At 41.3% G+C, this 20,607-nt stretch overlaps 1 protein-coding gene across 4 annotated transcripts in view; it reads left to right on the top strand.

The window, feature by feature from the left end:
* The window catches only part of PLXNB2 (plexin B2), a 249,335-nt gene that overhangs the window by 157,170 nt on the left and 71,558 nt on the right, over positions 1–20,607 (top strand). For all 4 annotated transcript variants that reach the window (XM_085218291.1, XM_085218311.1, XM_085218302.1 and 1 more), the window contains 3 exons: positions 16,155–17,265; positions 18,885–19,067; positions 19,933–20,055. In XM_085218291.1, coding sequence (XP_085074417.1) covers positions 16,155–17,265; positions 18,885–19,067; positions 19,933–20,055 — 1,417 coding nt within the window. The remainder of the gene's footprint in view (positions 1–16,154; positions 17,266–18,884; positions 19,068–19,932; positions 20,056–20,607) is intronic.

Raw genomic sequence — 20,607 nt, 5'->3', positions numbered from 1 at the left:
ACTATAAAGCCAGAGTGATGGTGGTGATGGTGAGCAGAATGAGACGCAGAGTCCATCCTTCTGTATGAGGTAGCAGAGCTGGAGGCACAGTGCTCAACGTCTGGCCTTCCCCTAGTCTCGGTGGCCAGAGTCTGAAGCACTGAGGCTTCAGCTTCCTCAGCCTCCTGGAGCCTGCTTGCTGCAGCCCCTTGTCAAGTCTTGTTCCATCTTATAGCTCCAGCTCTTTTCTGTGCCATCTTTCCTTGAATCAATATTAGGAGTTGAATTGCCAATCATGTTAGTTATATCAAGTGGCAGTGTGCTCAGCGTGGATGAACTCCAGCTTTTTATGGATGCTGATAGAGAGCTAGTCCAGAGACACCACCTCGGTGAATTGCAATTAGGTGAATTCTCAGATCAAGCAAACGTATTTCAGAGATACTCAAAGAACAATCTTCATCATCCCAGACATCGCCATGTTTCAGTACTTCAGTAATTTCTAAACTTCTCTATAATGTCAGTTACAATTTGTGCCTACTCTTCTCCCATCAAACAGAAAATTGTAAATTTGGGCTTCCTACTGACTTTTCCGTGTCACTGTTTAAGTCCAACGGAAAGATACTGAGAAAAAAACCCTGCTATGATACATATGTGCAAATCCTGCTTTTTTATGTGGGAGTTACTGCGTATTACTTGATGGTGGATTGTATTAACCAAATCACTTGCAAAGCATCATAAGATACGCAATTCATTCATATCTCGGAGTGACGCCATGTGGGATCTGTACACATGCAGCAAAAACCTATTGGAAATTTGTCAGTTGTTGAGAACTGGGTCATGCTGTGACTGCAGCCCCCAGACATGGAAGTTTCTGGCCTCTGGGATCTGATTCCAGCTTTGTTCAAGAAGGGAAGAGTCTTCCACAGGGGAATTGTGAATGCTTCAAAGCCTTCCTGTGCCCGGCAGGTTCTAGCTCACATGTTTAACAAACCTCCATCTTACTGCTATGAGTTTGATGGTAAGCATATTTAAAGCTGGAAGATACGGCATTTCTAATGGCAGTCATAAATGTACAAAATGTTAGCATCTGCATGTGTTTAGAAATTCACATTAAAAAGACCAGGCCAAGGGGCAAGATTTTTTAGTCTGGGCTAGCACACTGTCATGGCTACAGATTGCTGGTACATCGCATCCAGGGCATGCAGCATGAACAGGCAAATCTCTCTGTGCTCTGATGTGACTGATAATGCTTCTGCAAGCATCATACATTTCCACTAATTGGATGCTATTACTACCTGATGCGTGGGTCATTGCTTCTAATTAATTACGGGCCAAGAAGGTGCTTAGTTCTTCACAAGATGTGGATGAAGACAGATGTCTGCTGGGGAAATTAAAATGTACCAGATTGAGGGTTTTATGTAAAACCAGATCAACTATAAAAATCTGATATCTGGACAGATCGTAATAAACCTGATGAAAATTAGAGAAATTAGATCAGCTTAAAGCTAATAAAATGTGATAGAAATGTTCAAAGTCGTCTGCAAAATTGCTTTCAGACGGGAGGATTAACACAAAGGTTATTTTTACAAGGATTAAAAAGAGTATTTTACAGAGTAAACTGGGCCATAAAATTATTCTTTTTAACTTGAGTCTATAGAATGATTTATCTCATGAAATGCACAGCATGAACAAAAGCACGTTCTTCAACTGTTGCAATAATAGTTTGTTCTTTCTGTATGCACCATACGTAATATCAGAAATATTCTTCAAACAGCTGTGAGCTGTGCATTCTGGTTACTTGGAAATAAGGCTTAATAAAAGCTTCAGAAGCACCTATGCTATGGAATAGAATAGTTTGGTTGGATAGGCCCTGCAAAGATCATCTAGTCCAACTGCCTGAGCACTTCAGGGCTATGCAGAAGTTTATTATTTAGGGAATTGCCCAATTTCCCCTTGAACACTGACAGGTATGGGGCATCATCCACCATCTCACTAGGAAGCCTGTTCCAGTGTTACACCACCCTCACGCTAAGGAAATTTCTTCTGATGTCCAATCCTGGTTCAGCTTTGTGCTGTATCTGCACGTTCTGTCATTGGTTCCCAGGGAGAAGAGCCCAACACCTCCGCCTGCATCTCCCCTCCTCAGGAAATTTAATGTGCATTGAGTGTTATTATTCTGATTGTCCTTCAGCTGCTTTCCTGGGAAGTGCAGGTTCTCGCTCAGTTGTGCTTTGAGGCTTATTTGCTATTATCCATAAGCAGCAGCACTGTAAACTTTGTGTCTTAATGTAGCCCTATAAATTTCCGATTTCTTTGCTTTCAAACAGTTTCAAGCAGAAAAGTGCTTATGCATGGTGATCATGTTTGAAGAATTTCCTAGGTATATGTTCTCCTTTAGAAAGAGTGCAGGCGGTGTTTGAAATTAGAGTTTATCTACTGTACAACATTTCTAAGTACCTTGAGTAGCCACTGTAAATTCAAATTTCATATATAGATACATATACAGAAGCACCTCATGTACAAAGTAAACATTGTAAAATAGGCTTGGATTAGGCCTTTTAACCACATCAGTTAGTGCCATAAAAGAAACATTTAGCCTAAGAGCTCAGAAGATGCATGATGAAGGCTGCCCACAGATGTCCTTAGAGATTGCCTGAATAATTAGGCATGTGGGATGAAACTGGTCATGCAAGTAGGAGGATTTACACTTCTCCCTATTTGCCTCATATAACATAGTTGGCCCTTATTGGCTCTACTAAATCAAGTGTCCAAATACACTCATCACTGAGAAGAAAAATGTTCCCACCAGCTGTTGAGCAGCCACTCACCACGGCCTCTGTCAGGTCACAGGCAAAAGAAAGTCATCTTGTTACAGCTAGAACTGAAATGTGCTCTGCACCAACAGAGAATAAACCCTTGGGAGCAGAAGGCCTCAACTTCATGCAGGGTCTTGTCCCTGTGAACGTGCAAAGCTTTGTATGTCAGATCTGGAGAAAGCCCATAACTTGGGTTGAGGCCTCTTTTTTGTTTGGCAGCATTCATGGGGTAGATCTTTGTGTTTGTTCAAATATAAAGTGAAGCTCAGGCCAGGAAATGGGATCTCCATAGGACTGCACATGAGGTCAATGCTCTGCTCAGCTTGTCCTGCGGTTCCTCCCGTCAGAAAGCATTAGGAGTGTGCATGGCATTACTTGTGGGTTTGCATCCTTTATCATGTGTTTTTTTCATTGGGAGCATTCATTTAAGCGATAGATTAAAGACTTGCCGTGCTGCCAGAAGCATGAAAAATGCCATTCCTTCATTTGACTGCGGTCAGCCCAGCTCATCCATCAAGGACAGGGAGAGTTCAGAGTTACCAACATTTAGGAAGAATTAGGTCTGGAGTGTTAGGAAACTGAAACCAGATGTTTTATTTACAGTGCAAACAGTGCTCTTTATACTCCCTTTCTTTTTTTTTTCCTTTAAAAATACCTTTCTGTGTCTTGCAGTTGTTCAAGGTTAAAATACAATTTTGGAATAGTTTGATATTCAAATCAGCAGGGAAATTTAAAAAAAAAAAAAAAGAGTCCCCCAAACCATGGTTTGCAACTGGTAGGAATGGAAGGGCTGGTTTGTTTTTCTGATGCTTTTTACATCCAGGCAACCAAAATTGTATGCCATGATCTTTAGAAACAAGATTTGTGGTTCTTGAATGCCTTTGAGGAGACAGGAGAAAAATGTAATCTAGGACTAGTAATTTTGAGGATCAATTCTAAGACTTATATTTTTTTCAGGACAAGTGAACAAGAGACCATACATATATTTATATGGGTCACTCCAAAAGTAATGCCTCCTGTTTATTTCCATGGAAACTACAACAGATACAAAGAGCACAATAACACTATTTGATAGAGCAAATTCTCAGCTCTGCACCAGTGGAGGTGACTCGCTGTTACTGTCACCACTGCTGAAATGCACCACCCACTGCCTCACTGTGCTCACATCCACTGTTTGGTCTTCATTCAGCAAGTGTCGATGAATGCCATGTTTTCCACATGGAGGAATTCATTGACACACCTTTACTTCCCTTGCACTGTCATGTCAAACACCATTTTGTCAGACTGCTCCTGTGCTGCCATCTGTTGCATGGCAACAAAATGTAATGGGATATTGGTCGGAATGTTCAACCTCTATTGCCATACCACCAACATCCACCTCTGACATCGTGGGCCAACATAATAACATAGGAGACATTACTGTCAGAGCAGCCCTCATACAAGCACTTGTATTACAGCAGCTTTCCATGTAAAAATTGTGCCCTGCAGAGAGGAGTTTGGTGGAGAACTCATGTGCCTCCTGAGTCTGCTCAGCCCCCAGCACAGGGACCTGTTGACTCTAACATGGAGGGGTCACGGTAGGGATAAATTTCTCCTTCTTCAACAGCATGGAGAGCATCCAGCTCAATGACACTTGTTTCTATTTGTTCTGATTAGTTCAGGAGGGTGGAAATGCTCCAGTGAGGAGCCTCATATGAAACAGTTAGTGGCAGTCATGCAACATCATGTATCTACTTTTCCATCTGTGGGATGGAACTGGTTGGTGGATTCAAGTGGAGTGGATGCTGAGCTGTTTGTATGTATTTATTTAAACCTACCCCACACATAGATACAGCTGCTCTGCAGAGACTAGAGCTTTGTGTTCATCATGGCTGGAGACTGGGAATCTTAAGGAAAGACCTCTGTTCTGGAAGGGGTAGGCAGGGATCAGTGGGAAATGCTGGTAATATATTTTCATCACGCATTGTATCATGCTACTTTTTTGAAATAAAGTGTTCATGGAGATGAAATCGTGTTGGACAATTTTGAAGCAAGGAAAACACATTTTATGACCGTGTTATGCATCCATAAAAAAGGGATTTTATAGTCGTATTGCTGACAAGCCATTAAATAGGCAGGCATAGGTAGATGCTGCTGTCAGGCCCGTGCAAGTTACTGGCTAACTGGCTATATGAATTTGGAGTGAAATGTAATGAATAGAAATATGAAAGAAGAACACACAGTGTCTGTCCAGGCATATAGGACTGATGCAAGCCAGCACTCTTCTTCTAGACCCAGGGACTCTACAGTTACTTATTTATGCCTTCTGTGTCTGGAAAAGGAAAGGAGAGGAGAGGAAAGGAGAGGAGAGGAGAGGAGAGGAGAGAGGAAAAGGTAAATAAAAGTCAAAATGCTTTTAATGTTTTGTCTTTTCTCGCAGCAGCCGACAACCAAAATGAGTAAGTAAGTGCAGTCAAATGCGACTTGGATGTGCACAGCCTGTTCTACACTTGTAAACATCGGGTGCCTAACCCTTCATACTGCATGTGCTATTTATTTTAGCACAATCAATTTCCTGCAAGCCCTCTGTCATGTGAATTCTCTTTCAGACATCTCACTACATTAAAAGCTTCACCCAGTATTTACCACGCATCTTTTCTTGCTACATCTCAATTCTCTGAGTGGTTCCTACCCTGTCTGCTCCCCAAGCTGGAGTGAGCACTCAGTGTGTAAAATCAGACGATGCCATGAAGTTAAGTGTTTCTTGCTGCATTTTTCTTTCCTCTGTTTGAAAAAGCACAAGGAGCAAAGCAGAAAATATAGTCGAGAAACAAGACTTGTTCCCATGTAAAGACTGGAAAGAGACAGAAAGTCAGTGAGGCAGTGGGGATATCTGAACTTCCCAGCGGGGTCTGAAAATCACCTGAGGTTCTTGTTCTTTTTTTCCCCTCTTCTTTTTCTTCTGCCTCTGCTTTGTCATCAGAGACGTTCCACACAAGTATTCAGGCGGTAGTAGCAGCAACTGTAGGGGAGGAAAACTTGGATGCTATGCCTGGGAAGAAAACGGTGAGGGGAGGAGGAGCTGTAAGATGATGTGTAGGGGAAGAGAAAGAAAAGAGCTTTTTTATAAGCATCATGAACATTAATTTTAAGGGCAAAGAAAAAAATCTTCAATCTCTGAGTGATCAAAATGAATAACACTGCTATGGATGTACAAATGGTCCAAATGAAGGTTGAAAGAATTTAAAGACAGAGAAACCAGACAAAAGCCAGTGAATTATCTCCAGCAGCAGAAGCCAGGAAATTCTCCATCCCTCAGCTATGTGTTTCTTGGCTCCTAACATTCAATAAACTTTCCATTTCAAGAATTTTCCCCATCTTCTTCTGCTTGTCTCTCTTTGTGGCTTTCATTGTCAGCCCTAAGCACAATAGATGTTGTGCTCCATTCAGTGTGGTTTGCAGATTCCAGTTTTCACAGAGCTTCTATCCTACCTGTCAAAATAGCCCAGAGAAACCAGCCAGAAAGTGCTGCCTTAAAATGAAGAGTGCGGAGACCTGGTAAACTCAAATGGGAAAACAAACTACAAGAAAGAGAAGGCTGTGGAAGTACAGTGAGATTGGATCATGCAGCAAACACTGTGCAGCAAGAGGAGGAGTTAAGGGGAAGGGATCTGGTCATGTAGGGCTTAATGAGTGACTCGCTATATTTGTGTTGCATAAATTTGGCACTGCTTTTTTACTTTCATACTGAGGCTTTCACTATGAAGCCTTTCATACTGAAACTTATGCATGATCATCCTATTAAGTCCCATAACGTAATGTAATAGGAAGAAAAAAAAATGCAGCTCTGGCTTTTGCCAAAATGCCCCTTAGCTTAGCAAGGCAGGATTCACTGCTTCTGTTGTGAGCGGAGCAGGGCGAGGTGGACTGCCTGTGTGTAACTTGGCCTCATTTGTGCAAGTGGTAGGAAAACATAGCACATGCTGGAAACGTCATCCTTTCGATACAATTTTTGTGTGTGCGTACATGATTAATGGTTCATTATGAGGGAGGGCTGGTTCTGGCAAGGAAGGAGCAGAATAGTTTGTGTTTGTTTCCACATGGTTATGTTCAGATTCCCCTGCACTGGAAAAAACTCGCCTTCCTTCTTGTTTCTTCCAGGGGAAGTCCGAAAGCAGTCCTTGAAGATGACCTTAGCACTGCAAACAAGCAATTCCTTGTTGTGGGAGGGAGCTGGTGACACAGAGTCCTTTTTCTATCAGCATAAATGCATTTTTTTCCTTCAGCCATAGTACCCCTAGTGCAGGGAAAGGCAGTGAATTAAAGCTGTCCTAACTCCCTGGTGTTCCTTCCCATGCTCTAAGTTCTGTAACATTTTCTATTGGTTCTTTGGATAGAAGAAAGTAAGAAGCCTTTCTGTGTTGGGGTGTAACATAGCGCAGTGCTGGCAGTGGTGCTGGTGCAGCTCCCATCTTGTGTCCTATCACTGTGCCTGCCCCGCTCAGCCATGGCACCAGGATACCACAGCCCTCTCAGCTCAGCTGATGCAGGGATTTACACCAAGTAGGCTTGCCTCTTTCCAGCAGTGAGGAGTGTATGGGTGCCTGCTTGCATTTTCAGGAGTGTCTGAATGGGCTCTGGGGTCATGTGCTGACTGCAGACTGATGTAGATGTGCTTTGGTCCATAAAGGGATTCTGGGCATTACCAGGCATAGCGTGCAGTGAAGACTGAAGAAAATAAGATAAAAACCTGAAGTTTTGTTAGTGGGAGATGTCGTGGTTTAAAACAAACCACACAGAAACCAACCAGGAAGCAGGTCAAAGGGGGGATGCTGTGGGTTCAGATTCCTGCCGAGTCAGCTGCTGGCTATTAACCACATCACTCAGCTGCTTTTCTTGCAGATCAACTGCATCTTTGTAAAACTGAGAAAGCGAGGCCTCATTAAAATGGGTGCTTCATTTCTGCAGAGAAAACACAAAAAAGATGGAGGGATGAATATAGAAGCCAGAGTGAAAAGGAGATGTGGTCCAAGAAGACCAGTTTTTGCAGCAGTGTGGAGCCAGCTCTTGCAGCATTCGCCTTTTCCTTGCATGCTCCAGTCTGTGGGACTGGAACTGTGCATATGCAGCCATCTGATGTGAGGTGATAATGTGTGCATTTTTCCTTATAATAAGAATTACAATAATAAAAATCAGGATTTAAAGAGACCTTTCTGGCATAAGCTACCTACCTGTAGCTCAGAGTGTGTCATACTCAGCAATTGCTGGTAGCTTGTGCTAGGGATGAAGGTCTTTCTGCAATAGCTTTTCTCAGTGAATATATTTTAATTTACTCGGCACTATGAACTCTTGAAGATATTTTCACTTAGAGATTCTTTTTTTTATTCCAAACAGCAGTAAAAAAAAGAAAACTACAAAAAAGCCAACTTGGACTATGGCAGTATCCATGGTAGAAGATTTTCTAAATCCAAATGCTGTCAAGTCTGGCTGTAATAAACCACGGAAATTATTAACTTCAGCTTTGCATAGCACAGCTCCGCTTCTAAGAGTTCAAATAAAACTGCAAATTGCATCTGTTTTTTTGGGTGGCTTTTTTTTTTTTTTTTTTTTTTTTTTTTTATTACCTGCTGATGTTGCAGAGACAGCACATTATTGGAAATTCTTGAGTTGGATTGCAAAATATGTAAGTATGCATTTTCTCCATCTCATTAGCTGTTCTTAATGCTCTTTTGAGTGACTCCTAGTTGAAAAATTAAGACTCACGTTCTTGCTGCTCCCTCTTGCTCTGAATTTGGGTCTGGCTCAGAATATTAAACACTTTGGAGCTCAGGTATATGTGGATGAAAGGTTTCAATTTGGACTACAATAGTGTTATTAATTTAGCTTGAACCTAATGACATAATTATTAGCGCAGGCTCTGAATTTGCTGTTTGTCTTATTTAAACCTATGACTCAATCCTTGGTGCCAATTTTTCAACAAGTCTGCGAGAGTCCTTGGTGTGTTGATGGCAGGAACCCTGTGGATACTGAACCTCTTGTGAAAAGCTGTTGCACTCCTAGCTGTTAATTAACACTTCAGTTCCAGTGCCTTGGGAAACCTTTTCCATGCAGGGACGGGTAAACATTTTGGAAGCAAGGGGCTATCCGGGTTGCTGGCCCATTTTGTGTATGGCAGTGCTGTTTTCTGTGGTTACCAGTGATTAAGTTAGAGCTTAGTAAGGTGCTGTGTTTAATTTCTGTGTTCTCCATTTGGAGACTGTGAAACGCAAAGCAGGTGGCAGGTTTGATGGGTTTTAGTGATATGGCTCCCGTATCACTAAACTCCCAAACTCATCTGATGTTATGACGAGCTTAGTGGGAATTACCTTGTAGGTAAATGTCAAGTAAAGTCCTTAGCATTCAGTGAGGACAGGTTTCTGTATGTCACACTGCTCCATCCTGTCTGTCTCTTTCCCCTTGAGATCCCACTGTCCATGTTGTGGAATGCCTCACAACATACCCTCAGGTTCTTGGTCTTGCTCAGGGAGTGAGTTATCTGAGCTCTTCCTGCAGGAGAGGCTGCTGATACCCCTGATCTTCTGAAGGATAAGAGTCTTGAGGGTGATAAGAGGATTTTTTTCCTGTGCCCCTTTCCCAGATGCACTGTCCTCTGCGTGTTTTCATGTCCTTTAGGCTACTACTGGGTTATTCTGAAGCTTCAGGCCCGAGCAATAAATTCACCCCTCTATGGGTCCCAGAATTCATCTCATTCCTGCCCGGGTTAAACCATGGTACAGGAAACAGTGCGTTTCTGTAACCTGAGTTTATGGTCCCATCTGTCTTCCATTTGTTTTACACAGCAAAACACCTGCAGAATGCACAGTGGCTGAGGGTATAACATTCATTATTTCCTTTGCGACTCTGTAACTTACAAAAGGCCTTATAAAAGGCCCATATCAAGATGATTATTATATATATTAAAAATAAACTTTATACTATTATTTTTTTTTAAAAGAGAGTTTTCCTTGTCTAGTAAAATCTGTGTCTTCCACATAAGGAATAAAATTTATATTATACGTATTTGCCCATTTTTTGCCACATTTCCAGGTTCATTATGTAGAATGGTTCGTCCCATCTGAGGACATGTTAACAAATTTTGTTTTGAGAAGCAGTGAAAGAGAAGGAAAATAGCAGTATAGGTTATCACAACTTTTAATGAAACAGATGTTGGATGTCAGGTTTTCATCCTTTGCAAAGGAATTTCCCGCTGGTCACCAACCCATGGGTCCCATCTGCTGGCAGCAAATCAACAGAAGTAAAGGATGGTCTCCCATCACAGGGATTGCTCTTCTCATTCTACAAAAACAGTCTTGGACCTATGCCATAGTCTACAAAAGAAGTTATTCCCTCTCCAAAGCCTTTCCAGCATGTTGCCTTCCTCTTAGGAAATGCACTTCAATTCATGCAGTGTTTTTCCAGGTGATTCCTTTTCTGAACCAATGAAGTATCTCTTTGATTGTATCTAAAAGTTGTGGCTGTGGAGGAGGATGCTCACATTTACAAGCCTTCCTCATAAATTCATAAACTTTGAAATCCTAACAGAAAATCTGTTCATCTCTTATCCACGCATTCTGCAATGTCTGTTTTGAATTTTTTTTAGCTTAATTATGAAAGGTGAATTATTTTTGGCTTGTTGAAAATCCACCTGTAGCTAAACACAAGTTAATAAAATGAGAGAAAGGAGAAATTCATTTTAATTCCTCTTTTCCCAAAATCTCTTAAGTCATTTGAGTTGTCCTTTGGATTTGTATCTTTTTTGCTTTGCAGTTTGGGAATTTTTTTTCTCTCTGACGGGGGAAGGTTCTCCATGGGGACCACAGCTCTCTGCATCACATACTGTGAAAGCCCATCAGATTGATTTTGTACACATCCATTGGCAGAAGCATTTGTCTCAAGATCCAGCATTACAAGTTCAGGAAACTTCATGTAGACTAGATGAAGTACCAATCAGTTCAGTACAGTATGGTTAGAAAAACATAACTCTGCAAAAAAAATACCTCAGAAGCTGAACTGGGAAAATCATTCATCCATTGGACATTTTTGTCTGTAGTTTTGGGACACATGTTTAGTTGATAGTTATTCAGATTAAAGCAAAGCTTGGTATTCTTTTGCTTCAATAGAAATGATTGTACGAAAAGAAGTAACAAAGCTAAAATTCTACTGAAGGCATAAAGAAAGGTAACCGAGGGTGGCTGAAGAGCTGAAGGTTCAGGTGTGCAAGTACAGGAAAGGAGGAAAACAGCTGTCCCTTCTGTGTCTGTGTGCTGTTAGTGCTGATCCTGTGGGTATTTATGGGAGTTATGGGAAGTCAATCTGAAGCTCACTTTGCACTTCTGCAGTATGATGCTCATTACTTTCTGCATGCCTTTTGAGGAATTGACTGTTACTTAAGGTTATCAGTCTTGCTTGAGTAGAAAGACATGAAGTTACATTTAGTTAAATTAAAATCGATCTAGCTAGAAATGAGACAGTGCCGGTAGCTGTGTCGTTCCTATGCACTGTCACCTTATTGCAATTTTGTGTGTGAAGCCTTCTCCTACTTGCTCTATGTTTCCTGCACACAACTTGCAGAGTCTCGTATTCACCATAAGCGATATGACTGTGCTTGTTTTCAGAGGGCTTCTTCTAAAGTGCTCAGTTGCTGACATAGAATCATGGAATCATAGAATGGCCTGAGTTGAAAGGGACCACAATGAGCATTGAGTTTCAACCCCCCCTGCTGTGTGCAGGGTCACCAACCACTACACCAGGCTGCCCAGAGCCACATCCAGCCTGGCCTTTAATCACCTTTTCCCTCTCACTAAATAGTGCTGACACCTGTTGAGTCCCCAGCTGGCTGCACCAGGGCTGTGTGTTACCCACTCATTCTTTTTAATTAACATGGACTTTTTTATAATACAGTGGGTTTTTTTTACTTTTTGGGACAACCATTTGCATAGAAATCATTCTCTGTAAGGTACGTTAGCCAGAAGAGGAGGATGTATTTTGAGGTTCGGGAAGGGTGGGGAAGGCAATGATGAAAAAAGGAGGAATCCAAAGAGGAAGAGTGGGTTTGCAATTCAACTTATCCTGGTAAAGACTGTGGTAAAGACTACTTTGATGATATCACAGGGGATGGGGAGCAAGAAGCAGGATGGAGACAGGACTTGGAGAGTGACAGCAGTGATGTGATCGGCTGCACTGCCGGGCTTCTTTTATCCTACATCTGCCAAGTGCTTAAAAGTAAGTGCTTGGTCAGAGGGTGTGTACCAGGTCTCAAGGGATTGGAACCAGATGATCTTGAAGGTGCCTTCCAACCCAAGACATTCCAGTGCTTAACAACTCTATGATCAGAGCATGACTTTGAGTAAACCATACATGGCCATGTATAATTAAAGTTATGTAAATAATCCATTGGAAATATATTTGCCTGGCTGGATGTCTCAGATTCAATGCTCCAGCCTGCCTTTCTTACTCATTTCATCTCAGATTTTCTTGACTTATTCGTTTAAAACAGCTTTTCACAGCAGGAAGCTGGTACTTGATGCATTTCCACAGCACCTCGCTCAGTGGGGCACCTTTGTTAATAGCAGCCCTCGATGTCCTGCCCAGCAGATGGCCATGGCAGGGCCCCTCCTGCTGCCCTTCCTATAGTCAAAGTTCAGGTCAGGTGGAAAGGAGCTGTGATTGCACTGCAACTGGTTTGAATTGGTTAGCTTTCTTCTTCCCAAAGTTTGGTCTTTTGTAAGTGGGTGGGGATTTAGGTCTGGATCTTTTCCATAGGTTATTTAATTTTTGTTTATTCTCCCCTTGATGAAGGGTGGGGGGGAGGGGCGTGGAAACCAAAGCCAATATAGACAGTGAAAAACTGCTACTCTGTGTGTGATAACCTCGTCCTGTTTGACCTGGGAGCAGAACGACAGGGAGCAAATGCTAAAAAAAAAAAAAAAAAAAAAAAAAAAAAAAAAAAAGGCAGAATGAATAGAGAATGCATGTAGTTCTGAATAATTTAAATAAAACTTTTCATTTTGGTGCCTTAAAGGATTTGTTTGCCCAGTTTTGCAAAAGACAGTTTCCTCTAATATGTCTAATCGGATTTAAATGTCTTCAACCTATGTGCATATCCTAATGAAGATCAAACCGTCATTAATTTCTTGGTGACTCTCACATTATAGTCCAGAATAAAATTGGAGTGATCTACTAGCTGCTGTCTGGAGTCAGACTAGATAGAGACTGCCATTGTCATTCATATTTTACATCTGAAGTAAACAAGGCAGGAAATAGTAGGAAGTGTTACCCATTTTTGTACAGATGGGTTACTCCTGTAAGTATCTTTTTCTTTTCTCTTTTTTTCTGTTTTCTTTTTTCTTTTCCTTCAATCCTGGCTCTGGAAGGAACCAGCACAACTCTTTGTTCTCCCAGGGGATGAAGGCATGTGCATTGCCAGTGCAGCCTCTGTGCCATGAGCTGAGTGCCCCGAGTGGACAAAACATGGCATGGATGACTGCTGCTAAGCAATCCATTTCTAATGGCTGCATTACAATTCAGTACCTGTAGTACAATTAGAAATAAAGAGATGCATTCTGCTCTTTCATTGTATTTTTTTAATCCACTGAAATAAATGGACATGGGGGTGAACCACGCCCAGAGCTTAAGATAGAATGAATTACTATCCGTTCATTTGAGGCATATTTTCTAAGGAGAGCTATTTAAGGCTTTTTGATTACGATCAGAGATGACAATAATTACTTTGTGGGAAAAGCATGAACAAATGAATTTGGGTTTTTTTCTGCATTTGATCATTGCACAATAGATGGTGGAATGATAAAATTGTTGTGAAACAACGTTGCAGGACTGTGTCAAGCTGTTTTTCTTTATTATTATTATTTCATTGCAGATAAATGTCAGAGACAATATTTGAAATTAGATGACATGCATGATGACATACCATTAACCGTGGAGATGTGACCAGGGACCAAAGCTTGTTTGCAAAATTGGGGTCCCTGGGAGCAGAAAGAAATAGGAGTTTCTTATAAATAATATCAGAATTCATTCTGAGTTTCTTAGACAAGGTCTAAGGTTGTTGCAGAGAAGTCCAACACCTCATTACCTTGCAAGGCATGTGCTGAAGTCCATGTGTCTCAAGAATGGGGTATAATTCTTAGGTTTCTCCAGGTCACTGTCACATGAGGTCAGCCTATCACTAGAAGTTGGACTTGTGCTGTTGGTAATGAGCTGGCTTTTCTTTGACCTCATTTTGCTGCCACCTGGTCTGGTTTGTGATAAGGACTCTAGCAATGTAAGTTTCAAGTTAGACTTTTTTTTTTTTGGTCTTTATCATTATCCTGAGTTACATTTTGTCAGTTTTTGTTTTTTTTCAAAGTTAGAATCACTATACTTTTAGAGTGCTTTACCATCACACACGTTTTCTTCATAGAAGAGCAAAATGTGGTTACAGGAAGGCAGAATGGCAGGTGATGAGGGCTGGTGTTGGGACCCAACAGGTGGCTCTTTCTCACACCCAAGGTTCTTCCCTCCCTGCTCGAGCTGTTGCAGCCCCATTGATTAATGATTAACTTTAGTTATCCAGTATAAATTATAATTCAGAGAATTCTCCTTCCCATCCCGTTATAGTCTGTCAGTGCTGCTAAAACAGCAGTTATAACTGGCACAGAAGGGTGACTCCTTCATTGTTGTGCTCCTTTTATTATTTTTCTTTTTTTTTTTCCTTTGGTATTTTCTGCTGTTTTCCTCCTCCTGGCAGGTTTTCCCGTTAGCTTACTTTGTTGAATGTCTCTCTTGTCTTTTGTGGGTTTCATTTTTTCAGTTCTATTCACAGTTCCAGATACTTTCAGATTTGTCCCCAGATTCCCTGTAAGTTTACAGAATCTCTCCTCATCAGACTATGGAGTCCCATGACTTACTTTGAAAATTAAAAAAAATGTGGATCATACTTGTTTTTTTTCTGTATTTCCTCCAAACACAATTTATTTTTCCCCCCCGAAGGGCGGAAGCCTTCTGTTTTATGCTCTCAGAGTGAAAAACTTGCAGAAAACACTGAAAATCATTCAGTTGTTAGGAAGCCAGTTTGAATTTGCCTAATTATTTAGGTCCTGTGGTTAAAATTAGACCAGGCTACAAGTCTCAGAAAGTGTTTGCTTAATTCCACACAGCCCGGCAATCTGCTTTAGAAGTAGAAATGGTTTGAAGGCGCTGAACAATGCAACACATAAAAGCATCTTTAGCACATAAAACTCTCAGTGATTAAATGATGTTTTAAAGGCAGATTTAAAACCGTTCACTTGCGGTGCTAAAATGAATTGAAGTGTCAGACTGTAATGCATACCAGTAATATCATAGGCAACGTTGCATAGGAAGCAGCTTTACGGCAGTGGAGGATTCTCAAAGAGCAAAAGCCAGATGCAGAAAGTCCTGCAACACCAAATGTCCCCAGTATTACTGGAATACTGTGTCCAGGTCTGGAGCCCCCAGTACAAGAAAGACAGGGAGCTGTTGGAGAGGGTCCAGAGGAGAGGCACAGAGATGATCAGAGGGCTCGAGCACCTCCCTTACGAAGACAGGCTGAGGGAGCTGGGCTTGTTCAGCCTGGAGAAAAGAAGGCTGTGGGGTGACCTCATTGCAGCCTTTCAGTACCTACAGGGAGCCTACAAACAGGAGGGGAATCAACTCTTTGAAGGGGTTGATAACAGCAGGGCAAAGGGAGATGGTTTTAAGTTGAGGGAGGGAAGATTTAGGTTGGATGTCAGGGGGAAATTATTTACAGAGAGAGTGGTGAGGTGCTGGAACAGGCCGCCCAGAGAGGTTGTGGATGCCCCGTCCCTGGAGGTATTCAAGGCCAGATTGGATGGGGCCCTGGGCAGCCTGATCCAGTATTAAATGTGGAGGTTAGTGGCCCTGCATGTGGCAGAGGGGTTGGAGATTCATGATCGTTGAGGTCCCTTCCAACCTGGGACATTCTGTGATTCTCTCCTTCTGCCTGAAATGCCAGACTCATCTGGCTTGTTTTTCAAATCTCAGTAATTAACAATTCACACAATATGAAACTGGAGAAGCGCTACCACTTCTTGTTATGTTTCAAATTGTCCATTGACCTCATTGTGCTTTAGCACGGGATTATCTAACTGGTTATATGATCAACACTTGGACATGTGACCTTGTTCCATCCTTCCCCAACATATTAAATTGCTAGGCAATTAACAAGATTTGACGCTTTATGTAATCTTTGTAATGTCTGCATAATGGTGAGTATATTTGTGTCCGAAATCATTAAATAAAACTTCACGTTGCTGAATTTATTTTATTTTATTTTTTAATTTTCACGATTTTCTTTTCCCTTTTTAGGTATTACGTAGAGATGGCTTTATGGATCTGGACACTAAGTATTGTGAGCTGCTTTTGCATCACCTTTTCCAGAAGTGAGGAACTGAAATTTTTTCAGAGTGCCACAGAGCTAAATCATCTAACAGTGGATAATGACACTGGCATAATCTATTTGGGAGTGGTAAATGCTCTGTATCAGCTTACAGAAAATCTGGTGGTACGGATACATGTGGAAACAGGGCCAAGAAAGGACAACAAAAAATGCACACCTCCCATTGAAGAAAATCAATGTAAAGAGGCAGTACTGACTGACAATTACAACAAATTATTGTTGCTGAACAAGGAAAATAAAACAATTGTGGTGTGTGGAAGCCTTTTTAAAGGGATTTGTGCCACCAGAGATCTAGAAAACATTACCAAAGTTACGCATTATGTGGAAACCAGTGGAGAGAAGTCTTTTGTAGCAAGCAACGATGAGAATGTATCGACGGTGGGGCTGATCACTTCCTTGGACAATGATCAGGTGCTGTTTGTTGGGAAAGGCAATGGACCAAATGATAATGGGATAATAATCAGCACTCGGCAGCTCCACGAGAAGGACGGGAAAGACATTTTTGAAATGTATTCAGACTCGGCGGCTGTTAAGTCAGCATATCATTCTTCAAGCACACAGCAATTTGTGACAGTCTTTGAGGATAAAAATTACGTTTATTTCATTTTTAACCAGCAAGAGAAGCAGCCTGTCAATAACCGCACACTAATTGCACGTCTTTGCAAAGATGATGCCCATTATTATTCCTACTTTGAAATGGACTTGGGTTGCAAAGATGAGGACGGTTCCTATGATCATTGCCATTCTGCTTACGTCACCACCCCAGGAGAAGAGCTGGCCAAGAGCATGGCTCAGCAAAGACAAACTACAGATTCTGCCTCGGATGACAAAGTACTCGTTGCACTCTTCAGCAAAGTAAACAAAGATAATGGCTCCCTAAAATCTGCCATGTGTGTGTTTTCGTTGAGGCACATCAATGAAAAAATGGAGAAAAACCGGGATGATTGCTACACAAATAAGAATACCAGCATGTTTTACAAACTCTTTGCAGTAGAAAACCCATGTGGACCACATGGACAGGTAAAGTCAGTTATCAATATTAGAATCTGTGATAGGAATAGTGGAAAATATACAACTGCATGTATTTTATGTAGCTTTGAGATAAAATATAGTGAGATTAGATGATTGAGAACTTTATGTTCACTCAGTGGATTCACTACAGAAATTGAATGTGGTTGGGAATGTTGTGAAACAGATCAAGCAAGAAGCAACAAGATATTTATAATTTACAGTATCTTGAAAAAGAGTTGATGTCTTCTAAAAGACGAATATTATCTGGTTTCATGAATGTATTTCCTTTAAAGTGTTCTTTCTGGTGTGGAAATTACGACTTATAAGCAGTGATTTGTTATGCCCATGTTCAGCTTCCAGATGATTACTACAGACAATTCTGTTCACAGCCAACATATCTATAATGTTTTTAAGTGGTCTTATTGATCTTGAAGGTGATACCTGGAATTCAGTGTTGTTTCTCACTTGGATTTGAATTTTCAGATAATTGGAAATATGCATGTTTCTTATATTCAGGTGGCTTTCATATATTTCTCTGGCTCAAAATAGATCCTCAGCATGAGGGTGACCTTGCATGTCTTTTCGTGGCTTTTCATTGCCTTCGATACTGGAGGACATCCTTCAAGATACTGATTTTCAATTTATGGCTCTGGCTTTATGATGCAGTTTTCAGCTTCTCTGTTAGATGTTTACTTTTGTCCATGCCTCTCAACCTATTCCCAGTCCTCACTTGTGCATGCCATTTGTTACTGCAGCCAACTGTAAAGCGGGTTGAGGGACTGAATCATCTTAAAAATAAGTCAGCAAACTTGAAGAAAGATGTCTCAATTCCCCAATGCAAGTAATTTACACACTTGCATAAGCAGTTGCTTGAGCACAGCTTGAAAACCGGTGTGCTGCAGCCCAGGGGTAGGAGTGAACATCTGAAGGGATGAGGCATGGGAATACAGGTCATTACTGGGATTGATCCAGAATCCTTCATCTCATGAAGTCACAGCCATGCAGTAGATCTCTAACACTGAATAGAAGTCAAAATTCTTTTTGCTTCCAAACCCCAGTATTTTTCACTGCAGTACCCTGCACCTGAGGTGAGCACCAAATTACACAAAAGGGAAATGTAGATTTCCAATCAGAGAGCAGAGTAGCAGGAAAGACAAGGTGTGGATGAACTTTTTTCCACAGTTTCAGATTAAAGCATATTGAACGTGTTGAATGTTCACCAAGGCAATTGCCAGTGGGCTGCTTTTCTATGGAGTGCAGCAAATTAAAAACCAAAACAGCTTGAAAAACAGTCCTCAAAACAAAATTGGCAAACCTGATCTATATGACAGGCTAATTAAACAAACTGGTTACTTTTTAATCTGTGCTTCTGCAGTGAAACAGAAACAAAGACCATTTCCTCTCTATGTCTCCTGGAAAGCAATAGCACTGAAGCAGTTTGCAATTAGCAGACTGCTTTCTGATTGCGGCTCGTTGGCTTGGGTAACGTGGACAGGGAACCCATTTCTCTCTTTCTGCTCTCCTATGTCTGAAGGGTATCATTGTGGTAGCAGGGTTACACTTCATTCTTAGCTGGGAATTAGTGATCTGAATGTTTAACATCGTTCTGTATTGCTATTCCTTATTAGAATGCAAGCAAAAATTTCCCCTGTGGCTCTGAACACTTACCATACCTCTTGGGAAGTAAAAATGGTGTTATAGAGAAGCCAGTATTACAAAAAGAAGGGATGAATCTCACGGCTGTTACTGTGACTGTGGAGAATGGGCACACCGTGGCCTTTCTGGGGACTTCAGATGGAAAAATTCTTAAGGTAACAAATATGACTTCAAAGCTTGGAGCGTGTTGAATAGGTTGCAAACTGTTCTGATAACGTGTTGATACTCTGGAAGTGAACGTGATTTAGAGGATCACATAGCAGGAGCAGATTCTCTTGGCACTCGGTATTTTACTTTCAAAGAAAAATAAAGACAAGTTACTTCTTGTGTACCTCAGCTTTCCAGTACATAGGTAGAATTAGCATTGACTGAATGATACTCTCCCAAAGGTTTAGATACCTACATGGAGCCTTATAAAAATATCCCTAGGTAATCTAACATCTGCTCTGGCCTTATATCTATTCAAGCCCCTGCTCGTTTAAGAGCACATTTTTATTTGTAATCATTGTGGCCATTCAGTGAACAGAATATAGAAAACAATACAAAGCTAAAGCAGGAGCTTTGACTCTGGGAACATGTAGTTCAAGGGATTGTGTGTCCATACTGTTAAACTATGGAGACTGTCACACCGTATGTGTTATTTTGCTGAAGACAAGTGATGGCCATGTGTCACTATGCTGTTTGAAGTTTGAAGCTGATACAACTGCTTATTGTAAGGGAGCAAATTTGAAAACCTTTCAGAGCTGTGGCTCCAAGTTGAGAATTTGAGTTTTACAACACTCAAATAAATCAGTATTTAGGAAAAAAAAAAAATCAATGCAAATACTAGCTATTGTGAGCTGTGAGCAATTTCTTTTCCATTATTTTTCTGCTGTGCTTGCTGCCTTTAATGCTAAATACTTCAGATTGAAATGTTTTCACCAATATGAATTTGTGAACTTGAGCAAACATAGCATTTTCATTCATGATAATAAAAAAAAAACGGCAACCTTTACCACCCTTCTTTCTTCCATGGAACAGGTGTTCCTGTCATCCACTGTAACTGAGTACAGTTCTCTGACTATTGAACTGAATAAACCCATAAAGAATGATCTGGTCCTTGACAAAACCCAAGCATATCTATATGTGATGACCACAGACAAGGTAATGTATCCCTCTCTTTTTAAGCATCAGGTCCATTTTAACTTTCTCTGTGACTTTACCTGAGATTTGAACATTTCTCTGTCATTCCTGGAACCCACCCCAGTCACTGGGGCTGCTCCTGCACTGCATTTGTGTGTGAATCTTTGAAGGCAGAAGGAAAGCAGGATATTGCAAATAAATGAAAATGCTGCTGGGATTATGGGGTGGATGAAAACAGCATGTGAATTATGTACCTCCTTCTACCAGCTTCAGCCCCCTTCTGCTTTTTGCTCCCTTAAGCAGAGGTGATGGGCTTAATCACTTGACTGTCACTTGGAGAACGGTTGTATCTTTAATGCTCAGAGTGAGATCAGGAAGTGAATTCACCTCTGAAGCTCTCTAATGGGGTCTGGGCAAAGGATGAAGCTGTGATGTTTGGCACTAGAATGCCACAGGGTCAGGCAGCCACACAGGGAGAATGCTTGAACTGCCTACCTGTGCCACCTATTGTAGGGAACCTGCTTTAGCAGGGGGGTTGGACTCGATGAGGGATGGAAGGGACTTGAAGTCTCT

Source organism: Meleagris gallopavo, chromosome 1 (genome assembly GCF_905368555.1).
Source record: "Meleagris gallopavo chromosome 1, MGAL_WU_HG_1.1, whole genome shotgun sequence".
Lineage (NCBI taxonomy): Eukaryota > Metazoa > Chordata > Aves > Galliformes > Phasianidae > Meleagris > Meleagris gallopavo.
The sequence above is the reverse complement of the archived record's forward strand: the minus strand, read 5'-3'. Positions and strand labels throughout refer to the sequence as shown.